Source organism: Hypomesus nipponensis, chromosome 12 (genome assembly GCF_054491055.1).
Source record: "Hypomesus nipponensis isolate SF chromosome 12, ASM5449105v1, whole genome shotgun sequence".
Classification (NCBI taxonomy): Eukaryota; Metazoa; Chordata; class Actinopteri; order Osmeriformes; family Osmeridae; genus Hypomesus; species Hypomesus nipponensis.
In genome coordinates, this window is record NC_140372.1 from 7929429 (window position 1) to 7956119 (window position 26691).

Consider the following 26691-nt stretch of genomic DNA (forward strand, 5'->3'; position numbering starts at 1 on the left):
TCTGGTGGGGGGTTTTGTGCTCAGGCAGAGAGCGCGCTTTAGCTCGTGCCACAAGGGGTTATTTACAATGATGTATCAGCAAAACAGCAAAGCATTTCAAAGTCGTGGTTTTACTGTATAGTCGACTAAGTTCCACTCAAATGAACTTTTGCGCTTAATGGCACGAATACTGATGCTGTCTATTTGCAGGAAGGAGTTTACCGACTGCCAAATGGAATTTACCGGTGGAGCTCCATGGTGTACTTGTCGGTACTTTTTGTTTTTATGTTTTACAATGGTCGGTTATCCGATTATTTGAACGGCTGATTCTTAAGTCTATAACGGAACATTCATTCTTAGCGTGCATTTACATATTTGTGACTTGCGTTGAATAGGCTAAATGATAAAGATTAAAAAAATAGTGTTTACGGACTGACGCGTCAGTCGGTGCAGTTTCAGCAGAAATATTGGTTACGGGGATTGTATTCCTAACGAACAATAAAGGAAATAAGAATTGTATGCACACACTATTCGAGGAACCCTGCTTGGATGGTGTTGCGGTGTTTATATGGATTGGTTTGAGTAAAATTGTAAAGAATTTGGCCACAGAGCAGGCTACAGATTAAAGCTTCAACATGTATGCTGGACGGAAGAGACGAAAACCGGTGCAGAGGGGGTAAGTGGAAACGCTGTTAAATAAATACAGTTGTGTTTCAGTCTTCTGTGATAATTCCCTTTTCACAGTAAATATTGAATCACAAAGTCAGTATAGTTTGGAATTAGGCCTTATGTTATGTTAAGATCTGAATAGCATAATTGAGTTAAATGGTTAAATGGAATTGGTATAAAGATTTGCGAACTATTTATTTTGCGTTTGTCATTCTGTGTGTTACATCTACTCATAGCCAAAACCAATCGTTAATATTTGTTGTGATAAAACACAGTTACATGTTATGTTTCCTCGACCAAGTAGCCTACTAGAAATACAATTTACGTATTTATTTGAAGGCTGATAAGAGCAGCTCAATACTATGAAAGTAGGCATACATATTGTTATTTGTAGTAACACAAGAGTTACTTAATACACATGATGACCCCCCCCCCCCCCCCCCCCCTATATATTTTTCTTTTCTGCCAGTGTTTATTGGGAAATATAAATTTTCTGATTGGCAATAGGTACTTTTGGTCATTATTCTAACAATTCATAGTTATCATATGAACCCTGAAGAAGCGACTGTATCTGTCCCTTTCAGTGTGAAACAGACCCCATCGGAGGGAGGCAAGTCCAACCCTTCCAAGCGACATCGGGATCGACTGAACTCTGAATTGGACAGGCTGGCGAGTCTTCTGCCCTTTCCAGATGAGGTCACCTCCAGTTTGGATAAACTGTCTATATTACGTCTTAGTGTCAGTTACCTGCGAACCAAGAACTTCTTTTCAGGTGAGTCCCATTGTTCTGGCCTTGTTTGAGTCTGAGCGGATTCTGTCATGGCTGTATACAGTGTGTATATGGCTACAGATGTATTGAAGGAGTTATTTCACTGAGCTTTTAATTGTTTATCAATATTATATTATATTTTTTTATAACACCTAATGTTCCAATACATACTAGTTAGTGTTATTACTCACTTAAAACAGTAAAATCTTCTGAGATACATGGCTGAATCACAAAACTTCGATCCTCTGATTTGGTCAACTTAGATACTCTTGTCTTTGTGTTCAGAATTGTGCTGTCCTATCTCGCATCCCAACTCGATGCAGCGGCAATGCAGTCACTGGGTTCCGGCGGTACATTAATAATTGAAGGAAAATGAGCTTAAAGAATTTATAAAATGGAGGAAGGAAATTGTTTGTTTTAGACAGACAATTTTGAAAATGGCTGTCGTGGCAAGTGGGGGATGGAAACAGTAGAGCTCACCCTGGCTTGTTGTGAGTGAGAGCACTGTCTGGGATGCATGGGAGATGGGCCCTGCAACATGCCCGCTGTTCAGACAGGAACAGAGAGAGCACCAGAGTGAGGAGAAAAAGGGAGTGTTTGTGTACTGCTAGGGGAGTCAGGGATGAACAGGTACAGCACGTCTAAAACAGTGTTGGAATGATCATACCCTTGAACATGGAGTCTTTTTCCTGAATTAGACTGTGTCATGTTGTTGTTGAGAGTTATGGAAAAGGATTTGGAGAGACTGCCATGTATGAATGCATTGTGGGCCTCTCACACCCAGTCCTCTACAGTTTTCACAATAAAGCATAATTTGTTTTGTGTAAACAAAACAAATACTGCTTGACATGTAGGGATTAGATCTGTTCTGCAGGCTTTTAGTGAATCGCTTGTGTGATTTCTAGATTGGAGCTTAGCCGTGACATGCTGTTCTCTACCGGCCTTAACTCTTTACAACCGACTGAACTGCTCCAAAGAACACTCACAGAGGTTGGAAGAGGGGAGTTCTGTGGAATGAACTTGTGACAGCTTCAAATTATTATGGCGAGGATAGTCTGTATCGTTTTGACTAAGAAAGCCTCTTTGGGATTGTTTCCTCAAATGAAGAAATTGTGGGACATTTTACGAATCATTTAGAAACTGCTTTAGAAAACCAACTCCCCAGCTCAGTGGCCAACATGCTGACCAGTCAGGGCTTCTCCAAGTCACTTGTCAGTTCCCTTCAGTCTCTGCTTCCATGGTTGGCGCTCCTGTCAGATGCTTCCACAGCCATGCTATTCCCTGACCACGAGGAGAGGTTTCTCTACGGGCCTGAATACATGACAGCCTAGATGACACGACCCACCGGGCTCCAGTAGGAGGGCGGCTTCACAAAAGAAGTCAACATAACTGTGTGCACCCTGTGTCGCTGAGGATGTTTGCCCTAGTGTTTGCTCTGTTATATGCTGACCTCCACTGAGCTTATCAAGACTATTGTTTCAGACAAATGACAGATCACTTAACCACACCAAATGATTTTTTTTTTCATTTTTTTTCCTGCTTGTCTTGGCCTTATAAAATAAAGCTGTATGTCAATGTCTGGAATGAATAGACCCGTAATCTGAATGAAGGCCCACGGCATGTTTAGCCTCCCACTTCCTTCATGGTTTGTTTGGTTGAAAGGTTTTTTCAAGCCCAGAGCACTTGTTGGATCAACTTAATTATGCATGGAGCTCAGGTCTTTTCATATGAGGATGAAAGAGGTCCTCGTTTCTGTGACCATATCCTGCATAGAGTCACTGATACAGTACTACTGCAGCAGTACAGTACATGCTTATTCCAAACATGACAGTGCTATACATATTGAAACAAAGAAATGGGCTCAATTCAAGAGTTACTATAACCCATTCTTATAGCCATACTGAATGCAAAGAGGCACACAGATTTATGGTTATGGCAAACCTATTAACAATGTATAAATCCTGGATGAATTCTTAATGTAGTGTACCCTAATGGTAAATGTTATCTTAGTCTGTTTGTCTTTTTGATATCCATCCCATCCGAGATGGTTGCTAAGGTGTGTTCATGTACTGTTCTGTACAGTGTGTTCACACTGACTTTGTTAACACACTTCAGCCAGATGAAAATGAACACTTGAAGATGAAAGTGTTTGGGAATAATAACAGTAGTGCTAATCCACTTAAAGGGGGGTTATATTCCTTTGAAGGAAAGAAAGAAGAAAGGGACGAGGGGGGAAAAAGAAGCAGCTCTGCACTGTTCAACCTCGGATCACCAACCTCGGAGGCCAAAGTCTAGCTGCTGTGTCAAGGTAGCCGAGAATACACGGGTCTTATAAAGGCCACTTATTGTGTTTACCATAATTGATCTTAAAATGAGCTAATCCGTTTTCTCGTGATTCAACCTAGCGGCCAGTGATGTCTTCTTTTCTTCACTGCCATCTGATAAGAGATTCTGAAATTGCTCACAGTGCTATCTGGGTTTTTCCGCATCTCCAGCGCTCTCTCTCTCGCTCTCTCTCTCTCTCTCTCTCTCTCTCTCTCTCTCTCTCTCTCTCTCTCTCTCTCTCTCTCTCTCTCTCTCTCTCTCTCTCTCTCTCTCTCTCTCTCTCTCTCTCTCTCTCTCTCTCTCTCTCTGTGTCTGTGTCTGTCCTCAATCCCTCACCACATTCCTCCAATTTACTCCACACCTCCGATCTGTCAACATGTCTTCCTCCATTCCAGGAAAGCTTGTCAGGTCCCACAGAGAGCAAGTCATTTTTTTGCTGATTAGGTTGACTTCCAATAATGCTGGTTGTGTGTGTGTTTGTGTGCGTGTGTGTGTATGACTGTGTGCGCATGCATGCATAGCATGTGGAAAGGGACAAACATGAGACTGTCATGTTTAAAGAGGTACACACATACTTGACTAAACACATACTTGTGCTACCAAACCTCTGTTGTTTTACTGTAACTGCCCAAGAGAATGATCTGGGCAAAGATCCAAAGCACCACTCAGTTGGGGTCCATTGTTAACCTGCTCTACCAAACACACACACACACCATATTCACACCATCTCCCCAGTTTTTACCTTAGCTGAGCTCTGCATCGTCTCACCCTGGTGTGTTAAGTTGGTTATCCAACGATGGCCTCAAAATAAATCAGGCTTCAGCTGTCATGAGCAAAAGGGGAGGCAGCCTCTTCCAAGAAAGCTTACAGTTTCTAACTACATGGCCAGATTACATGTAAATATTGAGCATTGTGCCAAAGTTAACCAGAGAGAGAGGCTTAAGTTCCATACAGAGACATGTCCTATTGTTGCTTTATCACAGTCACCCCATGTCAGACTAAAGCTTGTTTAATTATGAAAGATACTGAAGAGAGACAGTGTTGGATGAACAAGTGCTTATCTGACTGAAGGCTTGGCCACGGCCCTATCAAGACTAAGATGGCTGTGTGTGTCACACATTTCATTCTGTTGTAAGTGCCAATTAATGTTCATTAAAATCAGATGGAACAGTCCCCCGTTCTCTTGCAAATGGCCACAGCTCCACTCTGGCGTGCTGTCAAAGGTTTTTTTGTCTGCTCATATCCTTTACTCTTTTACTGCTCTGAAAACAAAGGCAACAGGTTTTTTTAAGGGAGAAGGGAGGAAGGCAGGGAGCAGTGCTGCGATCAGGAAGTTTGGTTTACTGAAAGATACTGGAACCCTAATTCCTAACGGATCATCAGAGTCTCAAAAACAATTGACAACACTCAACATTGTGCAGTTTAGAAGGTCATGACATGGGCAGTGTGTTTGTATTGCCAATAGGATCGTTTTTAAATCTGAGATTGGAGATTGTTGATTAGTATGCACTCACTAATCATACTCAATGATAACTTGTGCCTTTACAGTCTGACATGTTCTGTGTTTGTAGAGGGTATTGGGTATGAATAACTGTGGATGTAGAGAGTATTGGGTATGAATAACTGTTGATGTAGAGAGTATTGGGTATGAATAAATGTGGATGTAGAGAGTATTGGGTATGAATAACTGTGGATGTAGAGAGTATTGGGTATGAATAACTGTTGATGTAGAGAGTATTGGGTATGAATAACTGTTTGTAGAGGGTATTGGGTATGACTAACTGTGGATGTTACTTTTATCATACGTGTGCAGCTTGACTTCACTGTAACTCTTGATTCCAGTGAGGTCAAGGCCTGTTCTTGTCTTCATATCGGCAAATAGAAGTTGATTAAAAGGAAAAGACACATGTTCATTGGTCTCTTCACATGTCATGCTTCAAGGTGTTGTTATTGGCCAATTTCCTCTTCAACCTGTGTTTGCTCTCCCTCTCAGCTGAATGTCAGGACTCATTGATTAGTATCTCTAGTGGAGTGTATTCACCTGGGAGATCTCCACTACGTCAGTGGATGACCTCGGGAAGTAAAAGGAACACAGTTGGCATATGGACAGGTATATGGACCTCCACCTTAGCTGTTTAAAATAAGACTCATATATTGAATGAGAAGAGATGCTCTGTTTAGAGGAGTGGTAGTAGACATCCTTTTTTTCATTGTTGGTTCCTAGGATTTGCCCTAGAATCCCAAATGTTCAGTGAGTCGGTTTCCCTGAACTCTACAGGCGTAGTGTTGGAGGCTTCCAGGATCCGCCATCTGCTTTCAGGATGTGAGACCAGATTAGGACTTACATAACATGACACTGCATTCCACTTCATACTGTATCTACTACAGGTCCAAGACATTTTCGTTTTTTTTTTCTGTGGTTTTGCAGTTTTACTTTTTAAAAGGGTTTAAAGAAGTCAAGTTTGTCATTGCTTGTGTGTCTGATTGTCTGTGTGTACCTCCTTGAAAAAGTTGCAAAAAATGTTTTGGTTTGAATTATACAAAAGTTCACAGCATGCTTATGATTTGCACACTGCATACATATTAATAAACATCTTAATGCTTATCATTATTAATCTACATTTCTAGCCATATCGTGAGGCACATTATTTAATGTATGCATAACATGATGGAGACTAATCAGGCAGAAATGTTTGAAACATTTCAGTGGAACAAAACAGAAACTCAAAAGCTCATAAAATGCCATAGTGTAGCCTAAGTCTAATGAAACTGTAAAAATAATTACATTCACTGTGAAGTGACTGGGTCTACATTAGCTGCATCAATATTTCACAGCCCACTCTGCCTACTGTGGAAGGCCCGCCTGCTTATAGTTCAATGAATACACTTAAACGATACTGTATGTGGTGAGTTAGGGTTTTTGAAAATGAATTAAAACAGCCACCGCATTCTTAACACTACCGATGCACAAACAGGCATTGCAAATTGTTCTGTGCTTGCCAAGATTTGAAATCTTAGTTCTTAGTAAATATAATATTTACTATCTTGTTTCAAAAATGATTTACTAGTTTCTATCTTTTAATTTGTGGCATATTCTTACGCCTACTTATTTCTACACTGGAACCAACTTATTTTAAGATTTTTTTATACAATTCTTTATACAATTATACAAGATAATTTCACTAGTATTTCTGGTAAGTAATTTTCTCTTCAAATGTTGTGTTAATTTCTTTAGCAGACCTTTTTTTGCAGTGAGCACACACGCATGACATGTTACAGTACAGTAGCTCTGTGTGCCTTGTGTTCTTCAAACATCATTTACTGTATGTTACTGCGTCCACTTTGTTCCACCCTCCATCCTGCGCCCCCAACCCCAGTCAAGGGTCATTAAAGATTGAACCCCGGCTATAAGACAGGCCTCTGGAACCCAGGGGCCCCCCATGTGCGTCCCCTTCTCTCAAGCTGCCACATTTGACGGGTCACTGTTTGTGTCACACTCGCTCAGTGGCACTTCTGTCTCATCTGGGAAGAAGTGCAAGGTCAGGGTGTGGGGGCGAAGGCAGGGGGTCTCCAAAATGTGAGAATGAGCTGCACCCCCACCTCACACAGCCCCCCCCCCACCAATCACACACACATATACACATCCCCCATATTGCAAAATTCCCCATGGGATATGGGGGCATGGCTGTAATTTACATTTACGCATTGTGAAAGCAAATAAGTCCCAAAGGGAAGAACAATAAGAGCATGTAGTTAGACAAGTTACAATTAAACAGCAAGAACCTCAAAAGTACAAGAGTGTACCTGTGGAAAAAGGAAGCAACAGTAATAAAATTTGATTAGTTTGGATATTCATGGCTGAGTTTTGTTTCAGTACAAGATGGCAGCTAGGGCATCGCAAAGGCAGTTGTTGTCAGGCTCCTTTAAAGTGGGCAGCCTCTACAGTCTGCACAGTCTTCTGTGCGCTCAGGCTCTGCACCACATTGAGGGAGTTAGAGAGTGGTGACTTACTGGAGCCGGTCATGTGTGTGTGTTCAAGGCTGAGGAGCGCCTATTTTGATGTTTTTATTGCTTGTTGGCCGCCACCGCGGCAGCTTCCAGTCGGCAGCGGCTGTGTGTTTGGTAAGCGGCTGCTCTCCGTTTCTATGGAGTCAAAAGCACTCCGCACTCCTGGGTGCCCCCAGGCGCCGTGTGTCACAGGCATCTGCTGCAGTGATGTCATCAACACGTGACGCGGTACAAATAGGCCCCAGTTTAAATATTTCACGACGAACATCTCGGTTCCCCTCCCCTCCGCAGCCTGTGCTGTTCCACTAGACTGCACTCTTCTGAGAAGCTCTCAGCACTCCCCTGCTCATTCACTCAGACAGGCCCATTGGCGCTCGCTCGCTCGGCGCTAGCGCTAGGCTAACGCTAAAGTGGATCCCTCTGTCCTCCTTGCTGCACCCACGCCAACGGAGATTGACAGGAACAGCACATACTGTATACCGCTCAAAGAGTTTCTACATAAAATGAAACAAAATATGTGATACCTTGATGAAGGAACCCTGATTTAATAATGAATCATACATTATTTTAAGCGTGGTGGAGAGATTCCCAACCAGGTTAAAGCTGACAGGAGCCATTAAAGGGCTTTGCTGTTCATGTGCAGCATTGGCCAGCTCCCATCTCCCAGGCTGTGTCTCTCAGTGTCAGTTTCAGTGCACCATCAGCACATCCCAGTAAATCTGTTTGCTGTACCACAATACTGCCTTTTAGTATTCCGTCATGTCGGCCCGGTCCAATTCTCACAGAGTCACCAAACAGTATTTACACAATGTGAAAAAAGGTCTCATGGGACATTGTGTCATTGCGCCGACAGTTCCCTAGGCTACGTCAATGGTTGGTAATCAGAAGAATTTGAGGTATCCCCGTCGATTCCTCTTCCCCCACAGTGACTAATGAATGAGTTAATTGTGTCGTAGTGGAGGGAGAGATAGGCTTTATACGCCAGGCTTTTAATTGAATCATCTTTGTTCAGTGAGCCAGCTCTCTCAGCTAGGCCAGCGCTAGGCCTAATTGTGCCTGTGTGGTATTTCATGTTTTGGAAAAGGGGGAAGGCTGTTCCACCCAATCGATGGTTCCCCCCCTCCAAATGCTCAGGGGCGTGATGTGTGCACTGACCCACATGGCACACCGTAGCAGAGATGACAACAGAAGGGACATCATTCTACTACTGTGCATTATAGTGGGGGGATAGACAGGCACACAAACACAAGCTCAGAGAGGGGAGGGAGCTGAGCTGATTTGCCCGGTCAAGTTATGTACTGTACGTCAACAGAGCATGCACACTCGCAGAATGCACGGCTGCATTATTGTGAAAATGCGATCAGCGCCTTTTAGATTTGTGTGTGTGAAAGAGAGGGAGGGGGGAGGGGCAGGGCGGGAGGGTTAGGGTTAGAAGGCGCCGTGTGTTTCTTCAAGATTTCAGAGTGAAATATTTCAGATTGCAGGGTCCCATATCAATCTCTTTCCTGCTTATTAAGCAAAACATGTTTGTCCTTTCTTTATACAAAAGGATCCATAACACACGACTTCAACTCAACCATGGGAAGCCGTGTGACCCAGTTGGGAACAAGAACACATAGAAGCCCTGAAAAGATCCTCTGGAAGTGAGCTTTCCACTTGTCCAGCCCCCTCTGGGTCTGTTTTGGGGTATTATTTGGATTATGGCAGCAAGAAAAACATGTTCTACACTTTTTCTGTGTCTTTTATCTCTCATGTGGTTTTCCCAGTAATTTGTTGGGGTCCTGAGAAGAGATCTGTGTTTGCGTGCTGACCACCGTCTAAAGGCTGTGGCCTTTAGCCTTGCACCGATGGAATCCACTAAAGGCCATGGGAAACAGCAGCATATCGCACTGCCTGCCTTTGAAGGACCAGAGATGTGGAGGAGGCAGGAATAAGCCCTAGATCTCCTGCTAATGCCCAGCATGGCCTTTTAATGTAAGGCATTCTGCCTGAGTCATACATGAGGGCAATCCTGAGGACATCTGCTTCTACGTGTACTTTTTCACGTTTCTGAACATATTAGACGTACCCAGTGTTTTTCTCGCTTTCATGGATTATAATACTTTCCTTAACCTACACTATTAGAATCGGCATTCATTGACAGCCTTCCCTGTGGCCATAGTCAGACTGACAAGTAAATGTCCTATGTTTTTGGAGCCAGCTAAGTGGATGACCCCTTCACCGTTGACCTCTGTGTTGTAACCTAAGCCTCAGCCAACTCTCTCCTCAGACACACTCAACACACACAATCACATGGACTGTTGACCCCTCTAATGAGCGTTGATCCCACACACCAGTTAAACCAGTGGCTGGGGTCAGAGGTCACGGAAGAGTCTTCAAACCCGTGTGCTGATCTGGAATCAGGTCTTCACTGACTGTTAATTTTAGTCTGGTTCTGTAGGATTTGACTGAGATCTAATCAGATCCCAGAACAGGCCTACTCAGAGACCATTTGAGGAGAACAAACTCCGGGGTGATCACGAAAGCATTCAGACTTAAATGTCCTCTTTATTTGGTCTTGACTCAAGAACAAAAGCAATGAAATGTATGTATTTTGATTATGTTCAAATGTTTGCGGAACTGAATTTAGAGTTTTCTAAAACAGTCAGGACGTGATATGTTGTTCCATAGAAATGTGAGTCATGATAAAAAATATGTTGTTCACATTACTCTCGCTGTTTCATGGTTTTACTGGCATTCTGGGGAAAAGGGTCGCACAGTGAAGGCAAGGAGCGTCCTAGATTGGGGCCCATGTGGGGTCACCCGAGGGCCCCTGAGTAGTGTCCCCCGCCCTGCTGAAAACCTGACAGGCTCAAAAGGTGCTGTGGAGTTGTCACACCCGCCCGTGACCTTTCTGTCACAGTCCGCTAATGCGTTTTCTGCGTCTCCCGCAAGTGAAAAGAGCCCCGTCTCTCCCCCTCCCTCCCTCCTCACAGACACAGCGCCTCACCTCTCCTCGCTTCTCCCCCTCCGCTAGAGAAATCACAGAAATATCCCTCTCTCAGTCCTCTCTACCTTCTCTCCTCCAGGCCACCTGTCTCATTGCATTTCCCCTTCACTATTCACCGGTCCCCTCCCTCACTTCCCAGACTGATGCCCCCCTCACCTCAGGAAGCACAGCATACTGTTCGGCACTGCCGACCAAGCAGCCGCACAGCAGGAAGCCTATCATGTCTCTCCTCCAGTCCCCTATCTCCTGCAGACTGCCAGGGCTGCTCCTCCTCCTCGTGCCCTCCCCTCCTGAGGCTCCACAGGCTCCAGGCTCAGGGGTGCAGGGATGCAGCTCTCCTTGACAGCAGAGCAGTGAGTCAGATGGCTGAGTGGTTAGGGAACCGGGCTAGTAACTGAAGGTTGCCGGATCGATTCCCGGCCATGCAAAATGATGTTGTGTCCTTGGGCAAGGCACTCCACCCTACTTGCCTCGGGGGAATGTTCCTGTACTTACTGTAAGTCGCTGTGGATAAGAGCGTCTGCTAAATGACAAAATGTAAATGTAGAGCCCCAAGCTGCAGGAGGGCCGGCTGCCGTCCTCTAGTGTGTGGCAGCGTTGCATGTAGGTGAGGTGTTCAAGAGACGTCGTTCGCCTTAGTTGGATCTCCCACTCAGTCTCTCAGCTAAACTGGTTGCATCAAATACTGGATTTGTTATTGCAGCTGAAATGACTGTATATGTCTGCTGTTCTCCCTCTAAGCTTTTGAGTCTCTTTCTCTCACTTTGCTGCCAGTGCGGTTAGCCCACTGCCATATCTCACACTTTAATGACCATTTGCAAAGCACATTAGTAGCACTTAAGAAGAACATGGACTGAGACTAAGGTACCAAGGGCCCCAGAGGTGGGCTGTTAGTGTAGCCCAGACTAGCAGCAGGAGGCCTGGACATGCGCTAGCCCAGGCAGGGCTACAGACAGCTGCACCAGCTGCATTCTGGGAAACCTGAAGGATGCCATGATTACTTACAAAGTGCACGGATTGGATCGTAAATGCTTGGAAGCATGTCTTCTTCTTTGTTGAACACTCTTCATGTTTTTGCGGGTGTGATGTTTGTGGGGATGATTTGATTTTACATTTGGTATTCAATGAGGTATTTTATTAATGTTTTATGAGCAAAGGCTCCTTCATGTGAGCGTGTACTGTACTACACATAAAGCTTTCTGACATTCACAGCAGTTCTTTGTAAACATTATTCCAGACTAACACTCACCCCCCCCCCTCTTTTTCTCTCCGCCTTTCTCCGTCTCTCTCTCACACACACACAGTTGCTCTGAAGACTCACGCTTGCAAGGGGTCGACGCCCAACAGCGATAGCCATGACAACAGCAAGGCGACACGATTGGTGGACGGTTGGATGCCTGAGGGTGAACTCCTGCTGCAGGTGGGTGTCAGCACTGCACAGCAGAGTACAGCAGATCCTTAAAGTGTCCAATACAGGTCATGTTCACGTGAACTTCATCAGGAATCGTGGGAGAAGCAATGTTTGAGTTGCCCATCTAGAGCGGAGTGGTTCTCGTGAGTGAACAAGGCCACTCAGTCGAGGACGCGTATCGGCAGTAGCGTGTCTGGGCCTGAGAGATCCGCTGCTTCTACAGAGCACGACGTCACAGCGGGCTGCAACTCTTAGCATTCCCCCCGTCTCCCTGGCTGTGCTTCTGTTCCTCCCCTGAGCGTGTGTGGAAGGCTGGAGAGGCCCAAGCCCGCCTGGCTGTGTGCTACTCTCCTTCCCCAGCCATCCAGCAGAGACAGCGGCCGAGGGGAAGAGGAGGGGGGGGGGGGGGGGGCGGCAGGTTCACTCGGCAGGCAGGACACGGCCCCTAACATGGAAAGACTCTCCTAGAGAGTGGGAAACCACCGGGGGGAACGAGCTCTGACGGAGTAAACATGTTTTGGTGAATGGAAAGTTGATGGGAAAAGATCCGGTGTTGAGAGTGTTGGTTCACTTCACGGCCAAACACAGACAGGGATGTCTGTGCTGGGTGTGAGAAAACAAATAGGTGTTTTTTTACCCAACGTTTCTCTCATGTAGGTTACTCCACATTCACGATGGCCTATATCCTAGAAGGTTTTGAGTTCCTTGATGGTAGCTGTCAATCTCTCTCTCTCTGCTAAACTCAGGAGACTTCCTCCAGACAGGAAATGACCTTAGAAGTAAGATGTCAGGGGAAGCTGAAACGGTTCTTGGCTTCAGGAACATATCCGACGTTGATTGGTTTAGACTGGCGTACATTAGCGCATTGGATAAACATCCAATCCCTTGCCGTTTCTCGGCAGTCGGCTTATAGTGCCTGGTTCTTCATAGAAGGCCTGACACTCCACCGTGGGGAGGACACTCTGCCTGCGGCCCCCCATGTTGGGCCATCATGCAGAACCACACTGCTCCTGAACTGACAACACTGAATCTCTCAAGGCATTGAGGGGGTGGAGGAGGAGAGAAAGACAGAGAGAAACAGAATGAAGCTAAGAGCACGGGAAACAATAGGGAGAAGAGAGAGAGAGGGAGAGAGAGAGAGAGAGAGAGAGAGAGAGAGAGAGAGAGAGAGAGAGAGAGAGAGAGAGAGAGAGAGAGAGAGAGAGGAGAGGAAAAGGAAAATAATGGGAGAGTGGAGGGGGATGGTAGTGACAGAGTACTGGAATGGATGGGGTGAGAGAGGAGGAGAGCAAGCAGTTTGAGAGCGAGGTCCTTTTTACTAACACGGCTGTGGAGAAGGCCGGAAAAGAGAGGTTGAGGCGGGGCTATTTCGGACTGAGTCTGCCTGTCTTGCTGTGTTCCATTTCAGACACTTGTTCATGAAATATAGATCGACCTTGAAGGCATTCATTATTAAAAATGGGGGTGAAGGGGGGTGGGGGAGCTCAAATGTAGTCATATTAGTGAATTGTTCCAGTTCTAGATCTCTGTGTATCATTATCTAAAATAATCATCTCTTAATCGCAAACAATCAGGCCACATCTGTGGGAGATAACGGAGAGAGGGAGAGACAGAGCGGGAGGAAGGGAGAGACAGAGCGGGAGGGAGAGAGAGAGAGAGAGAGAGAGAGAGAGAGAGAGAGAGAGAGAGAGAGAGAGAGAGAGAAGAGAGAGAGAGAGAGAGAGAGAGAGAGAGAGAGAGAGAGAAAGAGAGGGGGTCAGGCTCAGGGAGGAATGGACAAACCCACTGAGGATTGCGTTGTGCTCCTGTTTATGCTGCCTCTTGCCAGTGTTTGCTGTCACTCTGTCAGGGGGCGTCCAGGAGAACACACACAGGCTGAGAAAACAAACAGGTTTCAGTGCCCTGCTGTACACAGTGCCAGACCAAACACTGTGACTGTCCATCTGGCAGGCAGGCCTGGGACTCCCTTCTCCTCACGCTCACTCGGATTTCTTTTTCATCTCTTCCATCCATCAACTTTATGCTTTGTTTCTTTTTCGGCAAATTCCCTCTTTCTAAGGTTCCACACATCTTTTTCTATCTTTCAGTCTCAGTTTCTTTTTCTGAACCCTCTCCTTCATACTGTTGCACTCCATGCAGGTCCATTTGAAGGACAGTAGGTAACTGGATTTGTGCTGGACAAGTGCACGTCCACAAGGCCATTAAATATTCAAAATACATTTTTGATCAGGATGTTTTGAGACTGCACAGGTCCTGACCCCCCCTGAGAGAGAAAGGGAGAGAGAGACAGAGTGAGGGAGGGGGGAGAGGGAGAAAGAGAGAGAGAGAGAGAGACAGAGAGAGAGAGAGAGAGAGAGAGAGAGAGAGAGAGAGAGAGAGGAGGCAGGGGGGGAAAGAGCAGTCATTTCTCCCGCAGACAGATACATCTAAATATTTATACACAGAGCCTGGACGTTGCTCTAGTTTGGGTGTGTGTGTGTGTGTGCGTGTGTGTGTGTGTGTGTGCGTGTGTGCGTGTGTGTGCGTGTGTGCGTACATGTACAGTGTGGGCGTTGGGGCACAGAGACATCCATCCAGGGTGGGGCTGCTCTTGCTGAGCAGACATCCATGGCTACTGTAGCAGAATCTGCTTCTCACATTTTTTGAGAGCAGGATGGAGGGTGAAGTGACGAGGCGGGGATCTGCTAAAAGCTTCACCCACCGACTGGATGTTAGCATCACCACAACACCACAAGCTGTAAAGCTTCAATTAGAGGCTTGAGGCCCCTTGCTTCATTGTAGCTTGCTAGAAGCTAGCTCGGAGAATATGCCATCAGGCCGTCTTACTGCGTGACTGACTTTTAGCATGGTCGCTATTTTAGGACGAGGTTGGTGTTGTTGTGATTTTTTACATTATGTTTACATCATGTTCTTGTTCCTGGTAAAATCAGTCTTTGTTAACATGCTCCAGTTAGTACCCCTTCTACTCCACATGAAATGATGACGGAAAGGCAGGTGAGGCTTTGTTTGGATGTCAAATGTGACCCTCCCCCCCCCCCCGCCCCTCACCCACCCTCCCCCACCACCCCCCTGCCCCTCACCCCCCTCCCCCACCACCCCCCTAGTCTGCGTTCCCTTTCTCTTCCCTCGCCTGAGTTTACTCCCTGTCCCGTCTCCTTCTCGCTCTCTCTCTGTCTCTGTTTCTCGCTCTAGATTCTCTCTCTCTATGTCTCTCTATCTCTCTCTCTCACTGTCTGTGTGTTCAAATGACATCGACCTCCACTGCCTGGGGTGAAGTCATGGCCCGGTTTATACTGTGGTGTTTCTTCTCTCCTGCTTTTCTCGTCCACTATTTTCCTCTGTCACAATAGACTGTGCTTGCCAGTCTGCAGTAGCTACCAGGGCCTTGTGTCATGCATTCTTCAGGAGTCTGAAGAGTCACTCACCCTGTTCAAGCTATGTATCCAGAGATAGTGTTCACTGGGCCAGCCTGAAGATTGTACATCATAAAACACCGGAATGTATAGAGTTGACTAAAGCTACATGAGGACATCTCGGTAAACACCAATGTCAACTGGGAAGGAACATCTCCCTTGCTGACTGTGCCTATGAGAGCAGTTAGTGACTTTGTCTGTTCCATCAAATCACTGGCACCCTTGTCAAGGTGAATACATCGCAAAGCTGTCCAGCTCTCCTAGGTCGTGTCATTCTGTCATGTCTGTTGCGTTGTTTGTTTTATATCTAGGAGCCAACAAAAAGGATGTTTACTGTTTAAGAACCATGGACTCGTGCACAGTTAACAATGTGTTTTATCAAGCATGCAGCCCAAGCATGCGCTAACCTTGTGTGTTTGGGGCAATCATTGTTCTGTCTGTGTCTCTCTTCTCCTCAGGCTCTCAACGGCTTTGTTCTTGTCATCACAGCAGAGGGAATCATCTTCTACTCGTCTCACACCATCCAGGATTACCTGGGCTTCCACCAGGCGAGTGCTGCAGGTCACAGGGTTTAGTGACCTGTCAAACACACCGTCCAAACACACACAAATCCACACCGAAACGCACACACACACACACACACACACTCGCTCGCACAACGCGTATGCGCGTCAATCCACCCCCGAGTCAACCTGAAACCTGAGCTGAGCAAGCGCTCCTCAGGATTTTCCTCCTGATAAGACCTTGAGGTCAGATACGGGTTAATCAGTGGGTAAGAACTGGGCAGAGTCCTATATTTAGCATGTGTACCCTCCAGCTCCCTCTCATGCTGCTTACCTTGGCTAATAGCCTCAGAGCTGCTTGGATCCCTGTTGATTACATACAGTATACTGTATGTCCACACATGGCTGACCCAAGCTGTCTTCATATGATTGACCTGACTGCGTAAAGCCGTTATGTGTACAGTCAAAAAACATGCATCGGTTGCATGATTTTCTGACTCTAAATCCTTTCTAGTATTTTAGCTTTGGCAAGCCTACTTGTGCGTCAAGGTTTTATTGCAATGTGTCCCAGCCAGGAGAGACTGACTGCATTACAATAACTGCTAAACTAAATTGCTTGCTGCTGTAAATAGTGTGGTGTTGATAATAAATGCTTTTATGACTATCCTAGGATCTGAGCACAAACAGCACTTGGTGTCCTTCACACAAAGACCATTGGCTTAGACAAACTAATAATGATACAAATGTATTTATTTAGTAGATGCTTTCTAAACGACGCATAAGGGGGGATTCGAATTGGCCACTCCTTGTTCTTTAGTCCAAGGCTCTACTACTGAGCTAGCTCCTACAAACAAACATTATGGATTGGCTTAGATGAATTAAATTGGCTTTCAAGAGAAGTACCCCTGCCATGTAATCCAATCAATGTGTCTAATTTACTTATGAAATTATCCAAGGTCTTTGGCTCTCTCTCTCTCTCTCGCTCTGTTCCATCTTTCTCTTCTCCCTCTCTCCATTTCTCTTTCTCTCCCTCTTTTCTTCTCACCCTCACACAGTTTCAGGGCCAGATAAATTAAACAAACCTTTGTCTAGCGTGATCCACACCTTTCACTTCCTGTTCTGTCCAACTCCCCCTCCTTGCCCCCCGCCGCCGTCACTTCCCATCTCCAGCTGAAACAGAAATCACTGTGGATGTGGCTGCCTATGCGGGGTGCTGTGTTAAGTAATGAGATAGAACAGTGATTTGGGAGTGTTATATATGACCCCAGGCTATGTTCAAGTCCATCCCTGTGAAAGGAAGCTCTGGCTGGGGCAGTAAGAATGAAAGAGCCCAGAGATCTTTCATAAAGGGACAGATTTTTGTGTTGGATAGCAAAAAATAAATCGGATCAAATAAAAGACCTAAGATTTTGAACGTGTGAACATTTGTCTGGAACAATCGTAGAGAGGTCATTCATCGTTCAGTAGGTTACATGAAGGTCTTTTTTTACAGAACTACAAAAGCACCTCGTCGCAGCACAGGGAATGGTTGAAGTGGTGTCTGTGTGGGTTGAAACTGAAGGTCCCTCTGTTCTCTCTCACCTGCTTCTAGACGGACGTGATGCACCAGAGTGTGTTTGAGCTCATCCACACTGAGGACCAGCAGGAGTTCAGGAGGAACCTGCACTGGGCTCTCAACCCTCCTGCCCTGGCCCAGCCAGAGCACTCCCTGCCAGGTCAGTCTCTCCCTGTCATCAACACCCCCCCACCACGCACCCCTCTCCCCCTCCCCCAAACACAGACGTTTTCAAACTCGGACGGACATGTAACATGGAAACGGATAACTGTCACAGGTGAAGTGAGTGTCACCGGAAACCCAGAAGGGTTGCCTGTCCCCTCCACACACCCCCCCCCCCCTGTCTGAAAACTGTCCAAAAGTGGGCCCAACCAGGAGTGCTGGAAATGGAGAGGGGGGAGAGAGTGTGACCTTTAGCAGAAGCTCCCTGAGTTGCAGGCTAAATGTTAGAGCGCACGTAGACGTCCACTCCAATTAGAGAGGAGCTAGCGGTGTCCCCCGTTCCTCCCAAACAGGAAGTTGACAGGACAGACAGGAGAGCGGTGGCGGGGTTGGAGGAGAGAGGCTCCGCACGGCATGGTGGGGTGCGGGGCGAGCTGGAGTCCCACTGCCCGCGTGCACACGCATGCACAGGCGCACGCCTTCACGCACGTGCACACGCGTAGACACAAACACATATGTTCTCCCTTATGTGTGCTCATACACACACGCGGACACAAAAACTCGCAAACAAAAATGGCCTGGGAGCAAGTGCACCCTGATTGTTCCCCCAGTTGATGTAGTTAATGAAAGGCGCCCATGGCTACTCTACAACAAACAATACCTGAAACAAGCAGCTTTTCGTCCATAGTTGGAGTAGCTCGGAATATTCCGCACATGACTGAACATTGTGTGCATTGAGCAGGAACGCAGTTGATATATGGATGTTGTTTGGTTTCACAGACGAAGAGCCTCTCCCCAGCTCGTCTTTGGTCACCTACAACCCCGACCAGCTTCCTCCTGAGAACTCCTCCTTCCTGGAGAGAAGCTTCGTCTGTCGCTTCCGCTGTCTCCTAGACAACTCCTCGGGCTTCCTGGTATGTATCTAGAACAGTCAAGTGTGTTTTTATGTCAACGTGTGTCGATGGTTGTAACCACAAGTCGATGTGGGAATGCCCCAGTACCAGGGTATCCCAGGGGGCCACTCTCCCTCCAGGGCTACTGTATCCCCACCCCCCGTCCCATCCATCCCCCTCCCTTCTTCCCTTTCTTTTCCAGGGAGCCTATTAGCATGGTCAACAGTGTGTCGTGACACTTCAGACTGCTGAGGGGATGAGAAGCCACCGACTAGCCGCATAATCCGTCTTAAAAGAGCCCCGGGGTCGTGGGGAAAAGGCTCTAATCTCCTTGGAGTAGCGAGAGAGCAGAATTTGCTTTGTCAGAACTGTGCTCCCAATGGAGGCATTTCACCACACTTTTAAGCCAAGTACCATAGAGTGAGGAAGGGGTGAAAGAGAGAGATAGAAACAGAGGTAGAGAGACAGAGAGAAAGAAAGAGGGAGGGGGAGGGGAGTCCACATTGACTGTGACCACAGAACAGAGATGTGTCGCAAAAACTCACCTGGCCCTAGGTACCCTTTAGCCGGCGGATTCCCATCGTTGATGAGCCCACGATGGCCCCCTAAACCCCTGTAACACAGCCATCCTCTGAGTATCCCCTGCCCCCCTGGCTCACCTGCACAGCTGTCTGTGTGAGGGTGGAGGCTACCAGGGGGGGAGGTAGAGGGAGGCTACCCCATACTCCACAGAGGTCATTTGCGTGAGCGGTAAGCCAGGGGCTGCCTCAGCAGACCCATTTCCATAGCTTTGGCTCGTAATCCTCCTCGTTATTTGAGTCTAGATTCTTGACATCATGACTTGCCGGCTCTTAAGATCAGCCTACTCAATTAACAAGTGCGAGGAAGGAGTGGAGAGGGTAGCTGTGGCAGAGTGGGGTTAGGATGACTGGAGAACGGGGGGCCAGATGAGGCAGGGGGATGCAGGGTTGTTTATAACATTGTACAATACGTCGATTTCGTGTCTTTGCCCCTGGATGTGTTTTCACATGTTAATTTTTCAATTAAGCAATCAAATAAAAATGACAGGAATGTTGTTGACCTAGTTTGATCCATAGCCGTGGACAACCAGCATCCCCAGTAGTCCCAGTGCAAGCTGCTGCATACATCTAAGCCAATTAGCCCTAAGCCCCCTCGTTTAAGCAGAGCAGGGGACGCTAACACCATTATCACTGACACACCAATCTCACTCACACAAATATCAGCAACTGATATGTTTCTGTGTGACATGAAAAGGGGGAAAACACAGCTCTCTCTAAGTGCCATTGAAGACTTGAATCTCCCTGAGAGCTAACGGTATGACAGTATATGCCGTGCATGCGGGTTGCCATGTTTGTAGATAACCTCCCTCTGGCAACATCTGCAAGCGCTGCGTGCGTTATCATTCATCGAGGTGTACCACGCAAATATCCTCCTATGATGGAGGTAAGGCTGATTGATGTGCTCATTTAGCTCCCCCATGCCCCCACCCTACCTTCAGGGATGGGGGCTGAAAGTTTGATCCGTCTAAAGCTACATGCTAAGTCTCTAATTGGCAGTGTTGGGACTGGGCGGGGGGGGGGGATCCTGTTGGGTTACGAATGGAGATGACAGGAAATCCTGAATGTTTACTGTGTGGTGGTAAACCCTTCAGGCCCCCATGTCCCTCATCCACCCTCCTGATCCCCCCAGCCGGGCCAGACAGACTCGCACAGCCACAGACTACGCTGCCTACCCAGAGGCGACGGTAAATAATGATGATTGCGTGCGACAGAGAGAAGTGAAACAGTACTCTCTCAAGTCATTTGGAGAGAGGAGCGCACGGCTGATATCATTATCGCAGGCGCAGCGGAAAAATCAGCCATTTGGATTTGTGCTCGAGTAAAATAGGCTTTCCATTTTTTAGAGCAATGCTACAATTGGCTGTTGGAGCTCACTTCTTTCTCTCATTCGTGTGTTGAGTGGATGGTAACATCCCACCATGCGGCACAGAGCAGAGACGATAAGAGGCTAATCGCAGGGCAAAGCTTAATTTGAAAGGCCCTCTTTCTTTAATCTCTTCCTAAAATATCTCACAGTCAAAACGTCTGAGATCTCACCAACATATCGGCATTGCGCTTATTTACTCATTTACCCCCCCCCCCCCCCCCAGGCACTGAACCTCCAGGGCAGGCTCAAGTTCCTACACGGGCAAAACCAGAGGCTAGACGACGGGGGCAACGTGCCCCCCCAGCTGGCCTTGTTTGCTATCGCCACCCCCCTCCAGCCCCCCTCCATCCTGGAGATCCGCACTAAGAACATGATCTTCAGGACCAAACACAAGTTGGACTTCACCCCAATGGCCTGCGACGCCAAGTAATGGGAACAATTTACTATTCGCACCGATTGTCTATTCATGCTATGCTCACTTCTTAATAGTAGCAAGTTTACCAGTAGCTTCGTACTCGTAACAGGCTGGTTTGTCTGTTTTTCTCTGACATTTTTCTTTGTGAATCTGTGACGACGCAGGGGTAAAATAGTGTTGGGCTACACGGAGGCGGAGTTGAGGGTTCGAGGATCCGGCTACCAGTTCATCCACGCTGCGGACATGCTCTACTGCGCCGAGAACCACGTCCGGAGTGAGAACACCGTCTTTAGCTTCACCACTTTTGAATCCTTTGTCGGTTTACACCACAGTTAGTCCTAGATAAGTAGCTATCTGTAACTGTACACCATAGGACATGTTCCATTGTTCATGCTAGCCCCCTAAAATGACGACGCCGCGGTCGTGGCCAAATGTGGTGGAACAGAGACCCATTGATAGTGAATGTGGATGTGGTATGTCTGGTGTGGTAGATCAGTTGGGGCCCAGCACACAGGACAGTTTGAGTCTCTCTGTCCGTTGTTGTTTGTTTGCGGGGAGGATAATCAGTGAAGGACAGTGTCCTACTTAGTGTCTGAACTCATCTGACCCCATTTCATCTACAACAAGGCAACACTGAAGCACTCGCACCCCCTCTTCATGCAGCCGTGATCAGGTCTCTGATCTGAGCTCAGTGCTGGATGACAGGACAATCATTCCCAGGCTCATCCTCTTCTCACTCTCTCATCCTCTTCTCACTCTCTCATCCTCTTCTCACACATTTCACATCCTTCTCTTTTCCATTTCTTTGATCCCAAAGCAAAACGCGGGTTTAATTCGACGTTCACTCTGAATCCAAGTGAGCAAAACGAAACAATGAAAATGAAACCTCACACGATTCTTTATATTTTGCCTTGCATTTTTGCCTTGCAAATTTTGCAATGTAATAAGGAGGAGGATGTCTTGGAAGGAAGGAGCGCTGGGCGGGTAGGGTGGAGTAGGTTAACATTTTATGGACCACATGGTTGGCAAGGGGGAGAATAGGGATATTTGTACATAATCCCTCAGATTATGGAAGAGATTGTGCAAAAAACCCTGAGAGGATAGAAATGTGAACTCCAACCATTTACAAATATCAGGGATTGGACAATGACTCAAGGTCCACTAGTGCCCACTGAGCATAATGCTATAAGAGTTTTTGACTGTTTTAAGTGTAAATGTTGGTATGTCAAATAGTTGAAAGGCACAAGGAAAACATTGTATTTTCCCTCCCAGTGTTTCAGACTGTGCTGTCTGTTAAAGTCATTAAGACTCCCTTTAAACAATGGAGTAGCACTCCTCACACTAGTGTCCACTCAACATCATGAACCTGCTCCGGAAAACCAGACAGCTGGACAGGGGACCTGAGATGGGATCTCTGTTAGGACACACACACACACACATAAACACACACACATATACACACACACACACACACACCGGCCATATGGCCGAGGGATCAAGAACTATGAGTGTATTAAGTGTCACATGTGTGTGTGTGTGAGAGAGAGAGAGAGAGAGAGAGAGAGAGAGAGAGAGAGAGAGAGAGATATTGTGTGCATATGTACACGTTTCTGCAAATGGAAACATTTGCCTGAATATATATATTATCCCTATTGATCCTGCATGTTGCTGTAACGAGTGCTCTTGGCTGGCTGCCCTGTGTGATTGCAGTGATCAAGACAGGAGAGAGTGGACTGACTGTGTTCAGACTGCTCACTAAGGACAACCGCTGGAAGTGGGTCCAGGCCAACGCCAGGCTCGTTTATAAGAACGGAAAGCCAGACTACATCATCGCCACCCAGAGGCCCCTAGTGTAAGTGCACCCCCCCCCCCCCCAAATTAAATGTCACACATTAAAACTCAGATAGTTACATTTTTGTAATGACCAACATGTATTTCTGCGTTGTGATTGGTTCTCCTGATCCCGTGTTTGCCCCAGTGAGGAGGAGGGAGGGGAGCACCTGAGGAAGCGCTCCATGCACCTCCCCTTCACCTTCGCCACGGGAGAGGCCCTGCTCTACCAGACCAGCTACCCCATCCACGGCCTCACGGACTCCCTGCAGGGCAGAGGCAAGAGCGGCAAATCCAAGAAGGGCAAGGCAGAAAAGACCTTCAAGGACAGCCTGGACCCCAGCTCCCTGCTAGGGGCGCTGATGAGGCAGGACGAGTCTGTGTATGTGTGCCAGCCCGCCGTGGAGCCCAAGATGTCCTTCCACAGCAGCCTGTTCAGCGAGCCCCGCAGAGAAGGAGGAGACAACGGCGGCTACAGCGGAGGCCCACTGGACGGCGACAGCTGGAGCACGGCGCTCGACGGAGTCCCGCGACCCAACGGGGAGCTGTCCAGCTTCGACCCCCTCCTCGCCACTCTGGACTCGCTGTCCCTGGAGGGGGACGAGGGCTGCTCCAACAGCGAGCTGTTCAGCGCCCTGGAGAACCTTGGGCTCAACGCGGAGGACCTGGAGCTTCTCCTCCTGGACGAGCGGATGATCCGGGTAGAGATGGATCCCGACTACATCCCCTCCCTCAACGACCTGCTCACCAACAACGAGATCCTCTCCTTCATCCACGACTCGCTGGAGAGCAGGACAGAGGAGGGGAGAGGGGACGGATGCAGGCCTGTGCCCACCGTGGAGCCCCAGACCCTGGCTCCGGCTCCTGCCTCCAACCCCCTCCCCCAGACCAGCACCCCTGCTCCCCAACCCCCCACACCCTCCCAGGTACCCAGCCACAACAGGCCTCCCAAGCCACCACCCATAATCCACCTGTCCCAGCAGATGCAGCAGCACCTCAGCACTGCCCCGCCCGTCCATGCTAAATCTCCATCCCCCTGGCCCCCGCACCCTCAGACACAGGTCCCCACGCTAACCCAGGCCCACACCCTGCCCAACAGCACGCTAACCCAGGCCCACACCCTGCCCACCAGCACACTGACCGCGGTCCACAACGGCCACTGGGTGTCCCCTATGGAGCTGGACGACCACTGCCCAATCCAGGAGCAGCAGACTCTGTTTAATGAGCAGGCCTCTCTTCTGAGCCCTCCTGGCCCCCACAAATACCCCCAGCAGTGGCAAGCTCCAGACCCCCTCCTGCTCCAGCTCCAGTCCCAGAGCCACTTCAGACAGGGGAGCAGCGAGGGGAGCACTTCTCTCAACGGGGAGCAAGGTGGCCACCCGTGGCAGGGATACGGATACCAGGACCACCTGGCGCCGAGCACCAACGGAGTCTGCTTTCCCAACGGCCACGCGGACCTTTCGCAAACCGCACGGACGGTGAATTACAACATGGCCGACGTGGCAAATGTGGACGGCGTGGCGGTGAACGGTGGTGGAACAGTTGGGGATGGGTGTCACTACCAGGAGGTGGGGCTCTCTGGCCCGTCTTACCTGCAGGGCCATCAGAAGCAGCTCCAGCAGCTGCAGTTCCAAAGCCAGGTCCCATCCTCGAGTTTCCCCCAGTACCCCACGCAGACGTCGGCCCTGGAGCTAGAGCAGATCCTGGGCCTCTCCCACCCTCAGCACCTGCCCGTCCTGGAGACCTACGACGTGTTCAGCAACCCAGCTAACGGCAGGCAAGACCTCACTCGCAGCAAGGTAAAACTCAGTCTGAAATGTGTGTGAAGTTCTCGTGTTTCCTTGTTTACATGAGGTGGTGGTTTTCAGCACAGAGCCACAAGCGTCGTGTTTGATTCATGGAACTCTGCTAGTTGTTACATTTTCTAGGATTTACTATCAAGGCATAAATTGCCAAATTTATCCTCAAAGGAACTTAAAGCACCCTGAATCACAGCTTTAGGGGGCAACAGTCGTGACCACTGCCCACTGTTAACCCGGTGCCACCATGGTAGAGACGGTTGTAGTGGAGCCCGGGGATGGGGTGGACTGTTGTATTGTGTTGGCCGTAAGCGAGAGTGATGCGAACAGACATGCAATATAAATACAACTAGGAGGGCAGGGTCACTGCAGCCTAGAGAATCTTGGCAGAGCCGGAGTAGGTCTCCCGTTCCAACAGTCACTACTATGTGAACTTTGTTCTCCTCTCTATCTGCTTTGTGAAGACGTTTGTCACTGTCTGCCCTGCTCGGCCTCTGCTCCTTCCTGGCCTGTTTTACCCACAGAGTCAGGGGACAGGACTAATCAGCCAGTCAGGTGGTTCAAAAGGTCCTTCACTGCAGAGGAAGCATGCCAGATTATTTCCAACGAATGGACAGACTCAGTTGTCTCAGCAGTTATTTTTGGATACCTTTAAGTAGGACTTCCTTGGTGCTGACCTTGTGAGTGGTTTGTGTGATCAGTATTACTTTGGAGACTGACTTTATGTTGAATCATGTCAGTAATTGTGACTTTTTGTAACATTTTAATTACATTTACATTTAGTCATTTAGCAGGCGCTCTTATCCAGAGCGACTTACAGTAAGTACAGGGACATTCTCCCCGAGGCAAGTAGGGTGAAGTGCCTTGCTCAAGGACACAACGTCATTTGGCAGGGCCGGGAATCGAACCAACAACCTTCTGATTAATAGCCCAACTCCATAACCTAATCTGACCCCCTAATTGTTTCAGTTCTCAGCTAGTGACAGCTGTAGAAATACCTTTAATCTCTCAGTACTATTTAAACACTTTTGAGGTCTAAACAGAGGTACAGAAGACTAATTCCATTAGTTTTCAACTAATTAGATAAGAGACTAAAGGCAAGACCAAGTGGAGATCCCTAGGCAGTATGTGATGGTCAGTGGCAGCACACAAAGCCCATTTTTACTGTTGCTGCTTGGCCTCAATGCTTGCTCTGATCCCATTTCTGAGTAAACAAATCAGCTGTAAGTATAGGTTTCTTACAGTTTGACCCTCTACAGCTTGTCCATAGAGGCCACTGCCTTTAAGTTGCCTAAATCAGTTATTATCATTGTCATCTGTTGACATTGGGTTTGGTTTTTATTTCCAGGCACCATCAGCTACTTGTTTTGTCAAAAATAAAGTTACAGAAAGATTAGATAAATAGGAGAAATAGAAGGGGGCAAGCAAGTGTGGCAAAAGCCCGGTTATGAATGGAATCAGTTGGAGCATCAGAGTGAGAGCACCCTGCAGTGGGTGAGCGCCGGCCATTCAACCCTCCCGCTCTGCCTCGACACTGTTTCTGTTCAGGGTCAGCAGTCACCATCGAAAGAAAAACACAACCAAGCTGGGCAGTCAAGCATAGGCATTGGTTGACCTACAATTTGCCCATCACCATTACCTAATACAGTCACAGTGAGAAAGAGAGAGAGAGAGAGAGAGAGAGAGAGAGAGAGAGAGAGAGAGAGAGAGAGAGGGTGGGGATGATTTTCTCTCTGTCAAGTCCCACCAAACCGCAGAATGTGCTAAAAAAGGCAGTGGGTGTGCTCTGCTGGAGGGTTGGGGGATTGTGGAGTCGAACAGAAAAATCTTCTCAGCTAAACCCAACCCTGTGTGTGTGTGTGGGGGGGGGGGGCGCTACTGGATGTAAGGTGTGATTATTCAGATCTATAAATGGATGGTTCCCAAGGGAGTTTATTCCATGCCCATGTAGACTGTACGGCAGGAGCTGTCGCAGCAGCCCCTTTACACACTGGAGCTTTCAGATGTCGCATTTTGTCCCCGAG

General features: G+C 47.8%; 1 protein-coding gene across 1 annotated transcript; it reads left to right on the top strand.

Moving 5' to 3' along the window:
- The first annotated feature begins 552 nt into the window (after nt 1-552).
- On the top strand, nt 553-25326 carry ahr1b (aryl hydrocarbon receptor 1b). Its single transcript, XM_084667815.1, has 11 exons — nt 553-655; nt 1233-1420; nt 12044-12159; nt 16022-16111; nt 17658-17781; nt 18564-18697; nt 20847-21049; nt 21203-21312; nt 22749-22890; nt 23017-24667; nt 25192-25326. Exons 1-11 carry the CDS (start codon nt 615-617, stop codon nt 25324-25326), a joined length of 2934 nt encoding a protein of 977 aa, XP_084523941.1. The 5' UTR covers nt 553-614.
- Nucleotides 25327-26691: the final 1365 nt, after the last annotated feature.

Bases quoted from the DNA above. Each gene is read 5' to 3' on its own strand.
- ahr1b (XM_084667815.1), top strand. From the start codon at position 615: ATGTATGCTGGACGGAAGAGACGAAAACCGGTGCAGAGGGG. The intron at 1,421-12,043 runs GTGAGTCCCATT...ACACACACACAG, and splicing joins AACCAAGAACTTCTTTTCAG to TTGCTCTGAAGACTCACGCT. The intron at 21,313-22,748 runs GTGAGAACACCG...GTGTGATTGCAG, and splicing joins CGCCGAGAACCACGTCCGGA to TGATCAAGACAGGAGAGAGT.